The sequence below is a fragment of the Diorhabda carinulata genome, chromosome 3 (assembly GCF_026250575.1).
Source record: "Diorhabda carinulata isolate Delta chromosome 3, icDioCari1.1, whole genome shotgun sequence".
Taxonomy (NCBI): domain Eukaryota; kingdom Metazoa; phylum Arthropoda; class Insecta; order Coleoptera; family Chrysomelidae; genus Diorhabda; species Diorhabda carinulata.
The window spans coordinates 18,047,837-18,060,483 of NC_079462.1; the positions used below are offsets into that span (position 1 = coordinate 18,047,837).

The window sequence follows — 12,647 nt, forward strand, 5'->3', positions numbered from 1 at the left end:
ATTTGGTGTTTTATTCGAAGTAACGAATTTGTATGCTTGTGAACAATAAAGTTAGTTAATTAATAATATGAATTAATAAAATATGTAAACAGCATTCAGAACCAAACTAGTGAACAAAAACAAAAGTCAGTCTCAGTGAGTTTTCGTCCGCTAATGGTTTGGAAATCATTATCGACAATTAGTCATATTAAAGTGACTTATTATTTTTAGAAAGTCAAGAAATTGTATTTCAAAAGAAACAAAAAGTTCAACACCAAAATTTTAATATTATTGGCGATATCTTATCTTTCTTCAGCATACTTTTATCCATCTGAAAATTCTGTAACTGCCAAAATATGTGAAAAATTATTGCAGTTCATAAATAAAACGCATCCTAAAGGATATTTTGTGTTTTGGCTAGAAATGGCAACTGCTAATTAAGCAAACGAACTTCTGCAGAGTTAAATATTCTGTTTATTGATAAGTCTAGGAATGCTACTAATATGCCTTATCTGAGGCTAATTGAACGTTTTTAGAAAAATTTTAAACAAAACTTTCATTCTGAATATTAAGAAGCAGCTACATATGACGAATTTCACATTTTAATACATCATTTAAAGACAAAAATTCGGAAAGCCAGCCGACTGTGTACTTAGTTATATAAATATGTGTAATTATAGTGTAATAACCATTGTTTCATAGAGTAAAGTACAAAAAAACTAACAGTTTTTTTGTCCCCACACCATACAACTATAAGATACATTTAAAATTTTGATAGATGACATAACCGCAGCGAAAATGTCAACCTCCAAAATGTTTTTGCTGAAGCATCCACAAAAAATGTGGCAGAAAAAAAATTTTATAATGACAGATGAGAAATATCGCAGTGCTTCTTAAAGAAAAAATCATATGTTTTGATTAATTCTGCTGCGATGACTCAATATCATAAATTCATCTAATGTTAAACGGCCCTCTCTTCATGTAATTCGAATGATTTTATTCAATCAGACCCGCAAAAGCCGGTAAAGTACGTGACGCGAGTCTCGCGGTTACATTAAAGAAAAAAAGAAAAACGCGGTTCTTGTGAAGGATGGCTAAAAGTCCAGTGACCGCGACGCTTAATACATGGAATATGTTATTAGTGGTCTCATGACACAATAAGAGGCATTTTGTGTAGGGCCTAATTGGACTATTTGCCGACTATAGTGGCTGGGAATGCGTCTGGAGGTGTGTGTACACATTGCTGGAATCCCGAGACCTTAATTAAATGAATGACAGTAGTAACAAGTGTCTCGAATTCTTTAGACGTGTGGTTATCCGTTAAAGGTTTTATTATTGCTACGGAGGATATCTAGACATCAAAATATTCATACTCGAGGGAGCATATGTATACTATTTCAACATTAATTCAATTTATTTTTTCGTTCTAAAGAACTATATAATGCCATTTATGGGTGTGTTCAAACAAGGAAATCTATTTTCCAATTCCCAGACTAGTTAATAAAAAACATGGCTAAATATGTTAGTTTACTTCTAATATAACCGAAGTTCAGTGAGGAAAAATAAACTATAGATTAAATCTTATAGTAAATATGATAGAGAGAGAGAGATTCGTTCGGTATATTTTTGGTGTCTTGAGGGAATTTTTATAGAGAGGAAGGTTCATTGGAATTGCCCTGATATAGCAGTTGCTCCTCTGGAGAGAGCTAAAAAAGATAGCTCAAGTAATAAAAACAGCAAGACATATGGGTTTACAAGTAAACAAAATAGCAATACATGATTCCCAAAAACAAAATGGAGGGAGAAAGGAGAATATAAGATGATTTAACATTTAAAGAAGATATGTATTTGAGAACAATAATAAACCCTAAATGTGACAACTCATAAGCTGGAGGATTGCCCAAGAAATATATCTTATTGTACCTTATGCGAGCAAAACCTATTATAATAAACTGAATTTGAAATCTTTGAGGAGAATCTACTAAAATGAAATCAATCTATAGTGATATGCAACGATCAAATAAAGGAGAATAAAGAAAGAACAATAACTAGAGGTAATCCAATCAAGACTAAACTAGGAAATTTGACAAGAATTTGGTAGTCTGGAGGTGAAATATGAAGTGGAGCCTATGAGAAAAAAGAAAATGAAAACGATGGTCTTGAGAAAAAGTTGATTTTGCTAAAATACCAACAAAACCGATTGAAAAATTATAGTTGTCCTTTAAAATGCTAATAAAATAATAGGTTAAAAGTAGACAAAGAAACGAATAAATGTAAATAAATCGATTTGGAAAAATAATGGCAAATAATAACGCATCACTGCCGGAGAAACGAAGGCTGTTGATGGCGACGACTCACTCTATTCTTCTGTACAGGATGGAGGTTTGGTCCAACACCCTAAGAATAAATTAACAGCGATGACGATGGTATAGAGACAAGGTACAATGAGAATCGCTAGCCTCTACTGGCCTGTTTATGCACAAATTACACTCGTTACCACAAAAGTGGTAACGAGTGTAATCCCGTGGACCTCCTGGCTTTCGAGCGTAAGAGGATAGATATTCTGAAGCAGCTCAAATATAAGACAACAAACGTGGTCAGAAAAAAAATCAGGTGAATGCACGCGACGCCTAATAAAAGACCTTACACTGTGGTCCAAAGAGAGGTTCGACTGTGGACCGAGGAGAGGTTCAGAGATGTGAACTTCTAAATTATCCAGTCTCTGACAGGACATGGATACTTCCGACGGTATCTCCATAAAATGAAGAAAGTACAAACACCTTAGTGTACGTATTGTGAACACGACTCGGGAGTCCCACATATCCATCAGCTCTCCTGGTGGTTCCGTTACTTGGATCCCGCATCTTCGTAAAAAATAGTCCAGATGAATACCAGCATAACTAAAGATTTTCCTTATAATAATTTCAAAATGCCCTGTCACTTCGAATATAAATGGTCATCATTTTGAAATGACAATCATTTTACGGTTAATTTTATAATGCCAGCAACTAAAATAATCAATTGCAAGTATCTATAAATCTTAGCAGCATTTTGAATACATTTGTCATTCTACCTAGTTTGAAATCATTCATTTCACAAATAATTCATATGACCAGGATATAAAACAATAAAGCATTATTTCTATTTTTCGTTTCTCTCAGTTTGTTCCGATAACATACATTTCGCTGGCTTTTGCAATACGGTTCGACAAAGGTTTGAAAAGACTACAGCTTTGTTCGCGGTTCTGATTCTGAATCAGTTTAGGACCGATTGCAAGCGCACTTTCAGAATTGTCATTCGCGTGTCGATAATTTCACCCGCTCTACCCCACGAACGACAATTTTGAAAGAATTTGACCCGCGAACAAAGCTTATATTGAAAAATAGAGAGTCGTATATTCGATATATAAATGAAGTTTCTTCCGCTTGTTGGTTTTTTTCAGCGATTCGGGAGTGCTGAATTTCAGCGTAGCTGTATCACTTTGAATAACGATGAGCTTTCGGGACAGCCCAAAACTGGAACAACCAGCGACTTCATTGACTGGAGAATTAAGCATACGTTAGTTATCCGCACCTTGAGTGCCGCGTTTGCTCACGATGAAATAAAACAGCATTGAAATAAACATTTCTCAGGCCTTATTGATACAGTTTAAGCAAAATATGTAGGACTTTTTGGGTCGATTTATAATTGTAGATGAAACCGGAAAAGTTATGACGACTTTTTTCAAATAGGTGAGGTGAGGTATTACTCGTATTGCATGATAACATGTAGGGACAAATAGCAAAAAAGCGAAATAAGTGAGAAATAGAGAATTTTATATAAGAAACATAAAAGTTGAACAATATCCATCGAATTGATTTCCTGGATATTATATGACTTAATACGGATTTTCACTAATTGAAATGAACGTTTGAATACCGAAAAAAACTGAATATCATATTTGATAAGTTATTGAAAGTGTCAGCGGCGATTAAATGTAATCCTAGAAATAAATTTCTCACTCTAGTTTCTCAAAGAGATTGGAAATTTATTGAACATGACGTAAGTTTTTTAGAAAATATGGGAAATAAATTGTTTGAAATACTCAAATATATACATAACCACCAAACCTCACGAAGACTTTTTTTATAAAGAAAAAGTTTTCGAGAAAGAAGTGATCGATGTCTGTAATTTCATCAGAATCCATAAATTTATCAGAAATTGTTGGAATTTCACAAGAAATGTCAAAAAATATTAGTTTTTTTGAAAAATTTTCACGAATTTACCCACACAGAGCTTCATTATATTCACACCCTTGTAGGAGGAGGGTTCCCTAAGTACCTGGCCTGGCCTAGAGATGGCAGTTTTCTCTTGAAAAATACCACTGTATTAGAAAGTACACAATCTATAAAGCACATGTTTCAAGTTTGAAGACACCACGTTGTTTAGTATTTGTTTGGCAGCCATCGATAGTGAAAATTTTCAGTGAATTTGTAAACATGGGAATAATTGGTCATCGTTATGTGATACAAAACTTTTATTTGAAAGGTCTTAGCCCAACCAATTTATAAGCTGAACTAGATTCTACTCTAGGTAAGACTGCTTCTCCGTTATGAAAATATATTTAATTCCAAAATTTTTGTTTATTCTTTGTTAGGCCAGGTAGTACTGGGACCATCCTCGTATCTATCAACACCCAACCACCATACATATAAGCTCAAAAGCAAATAAACTACTAGGTACCTAATTTTATACGCGATGTAACAATTGATAACTGTCTTAATATATTTATGCGCCCATAAACTACGATATTCACCCAGATAATGTCCGTCACAATCCTTTGTAAGAGAATAAAAAAAAAACAGATCAAGTGCAGTTATTAGTCTTCTCCGATATACGTCGACCAAAGAAGAATAAGAAGAGCATCGCATTCCGCAGAGCAATAGTAGTGCGATTGTGGATCATAATGACATGTTCCACAGACTATATCGAGTATGTCGACTGCCCCGAGCAGGACTTCAGCCAGTATATCATATATACAGGTCTCCACGCCTACTTTAAACAACGTCGTTACCCAACTACAATAACAATTTGTTACGGGAATAGAACGCGCCACGTAACAAACCGAACACATCAGGTCAGATTCTGAAAGTACGATAACAGAGCTGGGAAGTAACTTTTTTATAATAATGTCAAGTAGATACACATTTTGTTTAAAATAAAAGTTCAGTGTATTCCAAATACTTTTTAGAAAACGTTTGATTGGAGTTTATAAAATATATAAGAAAAGTTTATGAAGAAGTTAACTAAACTTCGTCGTCTTAAACAAAAACTGCGAATTTCAGGTTGATAGTAGCACGAGGCCTCATCGGATTTAAAATCGATGCAATAAACATCACCGAAACTTGTTGTTGGTAAAGATCTATGTCTACAAATCCGCAAGCACACATATAACGAATGAGGAGATTCAGCTACATTTAAATAAAATGGACTAAATGTGCCAAAAAACATTTGGGGTTTGTCCATATCCTAACCTAACGATAGGGCGCAAAATAGATGTCATGAATATTTAGTGGTGCAAAAGTTTTTATCGCAACATATTCCACATCAAAAATATGAATGCAATTCACACACCCATAAAATAAGAAAAAGTTTTGTATGTATTCATATTAACGGAAAATAGTAGTGCATACTTTTTCATTTAATTCATCCTTGTTATAATATAACTCGTTTTACAAAATAACTATTCCAGCTCTACCCGATAATCATCAATATAAAAGAAAAGAAGAACGGAGAAAATGAAGAGTCAGCAGATATGTACGCGTGATAGATATCAGGATTTGGGCTAATCAACCGATTATGCTTTAACTAGATTGTCATTAGATTGAAGATGCTGATAGTTTTAACACCCGTAGATTATGATTGTTCAGGCAAACATCTTTCGTCGGAGTTTGTGTTATCTTGATTTAGATTGTGCGTTACGTTAAACGTGGTGGGATCACTTAAACTTAATTGACTTGTGATTTGAGTTACATTAACATATGTTTTGACGGAATTTGATAGAAGTAAATGGAAAGAAAGAATTAACAGCGATAGAAAATTGAATGGAAACTTATACGTTGTATCGATTCTTAACAGTGATTGAAATATAATATATATCTTGTTTATAATGTTCAAATATAACCTAAAGCAAGGTGTGAAATATATAAAAACACAAACTAAAGAAATAAAGGAAGGATTTTACGAGTATAAACCCATCATCATACCTTTCTATCTGTATTGTTATAAAGCAACTAGAAAACGTCGTGAATCATTTGAAAGAAAGATTTATACACAGATTCAACAGAAATGCAATTCCAGTGAAATATCAAATATTGACAGAAGAGAATAGTGAAGACGTTGAAACATACTGCAATAGGCTGAAAATTTGAGATGATAAGTGGAGAATCCTAACTAATATAAGATCGTTAAGACGCTGCACTGGGGAGATAAATATAGAAGAAGCAATGCTGTCTAAAACACACCAAGGTTTGTATCGCAATAACAAAGTAGAACTAAAGTTGTAGTTAAAGAGGTTACTAGGAATGGAATCAGTACTATTGAGGTATTGTACAAATTTATGAACAGAAGAACTTAAACTACTGATGTAATAGAGACTATTCTATTATATAATACTATTAGACAACATGCTGATTCACTTTGAGACAATAAATATTCGAAAAGGAATCTGAAATGAGTCACTATGGAAATATGAGTTCACGAATAAAGTAACCCAAATTTTCTTAGATATACCAACAAATAATCAATAGCTTATATAATGATTATAATGATAATAATGATAAATGCTAATATAAAATAATAAACCAGCCAGAAGAGATTATCAAACAATTGAATGAAAAAAGAAGTTTAAACAACAGCTAATACTCCCTGTGACCCTGCATTACAGCATGCTCCCAACCAAGTTATGGAAGAAGATTCCGAAGTTCCTGTATGGCTTTTTATCGCAGATTCAGATCTTGAATAGCTTTTTGTTACTTATACATGTCTATAGAATTCAGATCAGGTGACCTGGGTGGCAGTGGTAGATGAAGAAAACCTTGATTGTCTATTTCTTCTAAAACCCCGTAAGTTCGATGTTGTCTTACATTATCATCTATTAAAATGAGCTAAGTACCTAAAGCAGCATGAAACGGTGGCAGCACATTGGCCACCACTTGATTGTAATCAATTCAGTACATCCATTAAGACAAATTCGAGAAATAACGAGAATCTCTGCCTTTCTTTATTGTCTAAACGCAGGTTATGTTCTACCTTAGATATCGCCTGTAACTTCAAAAAGCATTACAAATTCTTCTACTTATTGTTAATATCGATATATCGATTTCAAAGAGCCGTAAATCCCAGATAACGATTGGGTCTTCCAGTTCTTCGTGTCTTGGGAACAGTTACAGTTTCCTGGATTGCACATCTTCAAAAATCAATAACCCGCGAAGAACCTTCGATTGTTAATGTTATTCATAGCAATATTATCATCGTTCAAAATTCTCATACAAATAAAAATAATCAATTTTGATTTTTATTATATGCTTCTGCTTATTCTGCTTTTCACATATCAAAAACTTTAAATGAAAATATTTCCAAAAATTAACATCAAAAGCATAAAAGTTATATTTATAGCAAATTTCAATAAATAATTTCGAACAATTCAATTCCGCATAGAACTTAACTTTTAAAAATGGATAATATATCAAAAAGAAAGAGAAAAAGGTTAAATGGAATAAAAGATATTCAAGAACTATCTGGCTGGATGTTTATAATGATGACATTAGATTGTGAAACGATTCTAGAATTACAAACTAATCTACATTTTGGAATAAGATCAGTGAAAAGTTCCTTATTTAAATTTGAAATGTGAAAACGTAGAAATATGGAAGGATGAAGAACTATGATAATTTTTTCATCAATAGGAATATATTTAGTGTAAAATAAAAATCTGAAGTAATATTATAGCAAATAAAAATCTAAATAATCAAGAATATTTTTCTAAAATATATTATTAAACAATATCATTAAATATTATCAATTTTTGTTAGAAGGTAATTTTGCTAGCTTGAAACATCAAATTTTTTTATTTTTATATCAAATTTTTCTGAAGTTTTTCCAACACTCTTTTCACTGTTAAATTATAAAACACGACCAACTTAAACGCGTGGTCTAATAAAATATAGCAACGTTGTCAACATTACTTTTAATATTATGTAATAAGGATTCTACAATGTTAAGAATAATAGAGAAACGCTAAGTCCGTATATCCAATCCACTCACGACACGCGAACCTATACATTTATAGAGTGTGAGAATATCACCAGCAAAGACAACACAAAGACATATATACTGGGTGGAATAAGACTCATGAGAGTATAGAACTATCAGATAGATTTATGTTACTTACGTTGTGTAGTTTATAGTATAGTCCGCAGGCATTACAAACTGGCTCCCCGTTCTGATTTCGCCTCCAAAGGGTCGTAGTCGTGGTTTTGCAATTCGCACAACTAGTTCCCGCTCTTCTCGCTGCGCTTTGTAAACTCTGAAACAAATTCGGTATAAGTTAAGATATCATTCTATTCAGAATTAACTAACAAATTATAATTCAAATTAGCCGCAGTAACAAAGGAATGTGAAATATTTATAATACTCCAACACTGAAAATTTACTGCATTCTTGAAGGTTAATAGGGCACTTGATCTATTTCAATACGAACCAAGTGCTCCACCTCTACATTTGTAAATATTACATTGTTGCCCGGTATTTAACTCATTTCATTAACAACGTTTCGAATGGTTTGGGTTTGATATATTTTCTATTAACTTTAATTAGATTATTATTGTTGTGTGTCACTGACACTCTAGGTACGTCCACGATAGTGCGCGTTTATTTAAATGAAACTAAATAAAAGGAGCCGCCACAAAGATCAAAATATCTTATTTTGCTTGATTGCAGAAAAAGTAAATGTGACTAAGACATTATACACGCTATTCAAACTTTAACTGCTATCATACAGTTGAAGACGTAATAGTGGAGCTTGCTAATGAATATATTTTAAGAGTTTCAAAGTAATTATATTTGAATAAAATTTACATTCTTACAAAAAATTGTGTCAAACTCCTTTTTTTTACTATGTTTCTTCCACTGACTAGTAAATTGTTTAATTTTGTTTCCGAACTGCTGTCAGTTTACGGAAATAACATCACTACATGATAATTCTAGTATTTCTCTATCCATACTTGTTCCGTTTTTTCATCTCCGTAGTGTTTAAACCAAAATTTACTTCTATAATAATCTTGCGCACATAATTATTAGTGTTATCATTTTTTTGCGGTCAATTTAGATCAAAAAGGTAGTAGGAGTTTTCATATTAAACAGAAAGTATAACAGCTTGCACTATTAACCAATCTTTGAAAAAGTTAACAGCCGAAAAAACAATAGACTGATCATTGATTCAATCTTGAACGTGAAGCGGTGTAGTTCACTTGGCAACCGACAAAAAAAATAATAACCTATTCGTTATTGCTTTTGAAGAATTAGTAGTACGTATTCCTTAAAAAATTATCAAATATCGTTCAAACAGTTTGATAAAAAATAAACATTCCATTTATAAATCCAAAAAATCCCTTACAACAAATTACCTTGGATCTCCACCACTGCTACCCGTTCAAATAATACAACAGCCAAAAGATTGTAGATCCGAACGCCTGAGTGTACTCCACTACTTGTGTCACCAACGTAAACCTATTGTCAGCTTTAATTGGATGGCGATCTTGAGACGATAAGAGATTCCCGCGCTTTTAGGGTCAAAATCGCGTACACTGCAGACACAGGACGTAAAATAGCACGGAATAACTTCAGCTAAGTAAGTAAAAGCGTACAGTGTACGCAACTATAGTCCTTCGAGCCAGACAGTCCCCCAATCAACGTCGACCGTGATTGATTAGAAGATAAATAGATTTGATTGTTGTCGGGGTGGGATTCGTTTTTGTAAGAATAAACGTTTGGCAATAAAGATTAAGACAGAATATTCTGTCACATGGGAAAGGACGAGAAACTACTGGTGAGGTTGAATGGAAGATGTATCAAATAACAATTTAAATTTATATCACGTACAATAGTTAACTTCTCATAAGTAGTTTTACATTTCAAATAATTCTATTTATTAAGTCTTTTTGCTTGTTTACATTTTTAGCATGTACTTGATCGGCTGGATTTTGGTTTTTTAATTGATCAAATCTTCTTCATAGAAGTTTAACTATACTGGCATATCCTACGTCAGTAGCTTTCCCAGTTCGAGAATATTAAGGTCTCTTGTTAAACCAGTAGCAGTGAAGATCATATAAAGTATCTATGAGAAGAATTATGAGTTTATTTGTGAAATGTGTTTCATTAACGGTCAGAAGAAAATTATATTATAATGTCTGTAATAATGATCAATGAAATTAGTAGGGCCATGAATGCAAAGTAGTGGAAATACCGACCGTCTTAACAAAATAATAGGAAGAACTTTTTATCCATTCATTGGTAAAACTAGGAGAGTGTGGCTATGGGTTTTATAGATTACAATTGAGGCAGTGTGTTCAAGATTGCTTAAGACGGATTGCAAAACCAAATCATTCTCAAAACTCCTTACCTGGAAATAACTGGTGCATAATGTTCGAAAATAGATGCCAAAATGAAATTAGTCGACGTGTGGTAGACAATTTACCAAAGAACCGCGCATTAGCAGGTACGGAGGAAGTCATCCACCTCAACGTCTAGTATTTACGCCTGGCTTTCTGCTATAAACGTTATCAATTGTGTCAGAAAATTCTGTTGGTATAATTAGCTACATTAATGAAATGAAATTCCAACAACACCTAAGAAATTTCTGGGACTTGCCTCATTAACTCTTTTAAGTAACGAGGGCAGTTCAGAGATTCTTTTAATAGGAAACGGTATGAAGAAAATTTGCAGGAAGTTTGACAGTTTAGGTGTTTATAAAAGAATTCTCAATAAAATAAAAATAAAATAAACTACTAAAGAAAAAATCCAGGAAAAGAAGAAGCAGAAGTCCTTGAAACATGCTGTTGTAGATGATTCTAGCTCTGACAGCGACGTACCTGTGGTGTAGGTAGATAATGAAAACGATGTAGATGAAGCTGAGCAGAACAAGTGGAAGTTTTGATATGCACTTTATTGAGAAAGTTTTAAATATAAACGTAGATAAGGTTGATGCGGAATTTCTTAGGCCATGCAACCTTTATTTTGTTTAACCTAATGTGTCAGATCAAGCGCAGATTTTTTCAGTGTATGTCGTCCAAGTGCTAGAACACACACATATTTAAAGAGGCAGACGTGAGCCTGTCTGTCAAATCGACAACTGCTTCACTTTACAAGGAGTGTCAATGTTGTTCATACCTAGAGATAATAGAGGTGAAGAATATCTGTAAATACAAAAAACTCAGCATACAGAGGACTTAGAAGGTCAACACATTAAGAAAGAAAGAACGAAATATGAGGTCAGCATACCTAAAAATGAGCGATTTCTCCTTATGTATCCTAGTTTTTTATTGCAGATTTAGGTTAGTGTGAGTATAGAACCTCTTCGCATTACATTGGGATCGTGATGTAAACTATTTATAATGATAATGGTGTGTAAATTTTATCTTTGTTCGGCGTAAATATTCTCGAGATCGTTGCCCTATCCATATTTATTTCGACAAATTACACACACACACCAATAATCTTACAACTTCATTTCCCTTTGAAAATTATAACAAAAACAGAAGTAAAAATAAAAATGTATTAAATTAGCATTGTTTTTTTAATTAGAATAGATAATATTCAACGTTTTGAAAAGCCATTATTCTTTCACCTGTAGAAGGTAACGGAAAAGCAGAACTGTACCTATCGCCGACGGCGATAGAAGTTCGGATTCGCTCTACTAGGAAAATTAAGTATTTAGTCTCCTCCATTATAAAGGCAAATAAAGTCATATCTTGATTATGTATCTATCTGATGAGTAATTGAATTAGCTTTATTACTGTAGATAATGAGCGTTTTCCCATATTGTGAACGAATCCATGGTACAGCGCACGATATTTTTTCGTATTTCGGGGTACGTTTTAATGACATCTATCATGCTATAGTTAATTAGTCTCAATTCAAAGGCTTGTAATGATATTGTAAAACGAATTTCGTCAACTAAATTATTTCCACTAGTTGACAAATTTTTTGATTCTTTATACCTTTCAATGAATTGTCAGGTGATATTTTATGAAATATGGTGAAACCGCATTATATAGGGAAAAGAAAAGTAAGATGACGAACATCACTTAGTTCCTAAATATATTTGGACAGCACCATAGTTCATAATTTGGTTAGTGGGCGGTTGCGTTTATGTCTTCTGATATACCTATCGTGTTATATTTAAAACTACCGAGGTCCCCTTTGAGAAGCTGAGTGGGTACCATGGATTGAAGTTGGTCCACTTGGGTAAAACTTCAACCCGGCAGCTCCAGAGCAACGAGAATGAAGAAAATTATCACCAAAAATTTAAAAAAAAAATTAATCGCGTCTGATAGACATTATAGGTAAAGAGCACGTTTTAAAATCGAGTCTCTAAACTTGTCGAATAGATTGGGAGGTCGATAAAATAT

The 12,647-nt window shown here is 33.2% G+C and overlaps 1 protein-coding gene across 5 annotated transcripts in view; it reads right to left on the minus strand.

The window, feature by feature from the left end:
- Nucleotides 1-12,647, minus strand: part of LOC130891414 (GATA-binding factor C) — a 159,451-nt gene that overhangs the window by 19,155 nt on the left and 127,649 nt on the right. For all 5 annotated transcript variants that reach the window (XM_057796157.1, XM_057796156.1, XM_057796153.1 and 2 more), the window contains exon 5: nucleotides 8,411-8,545. In XM_057796157.1, the coding sequence (XP_057652140.1) occupies nucleotides 8,411-8,545 (135 nt within the window). The remainder of the gene's footprint in view (nucleotides 1-8,410; nucleotides 8,546-12,647) is intronic.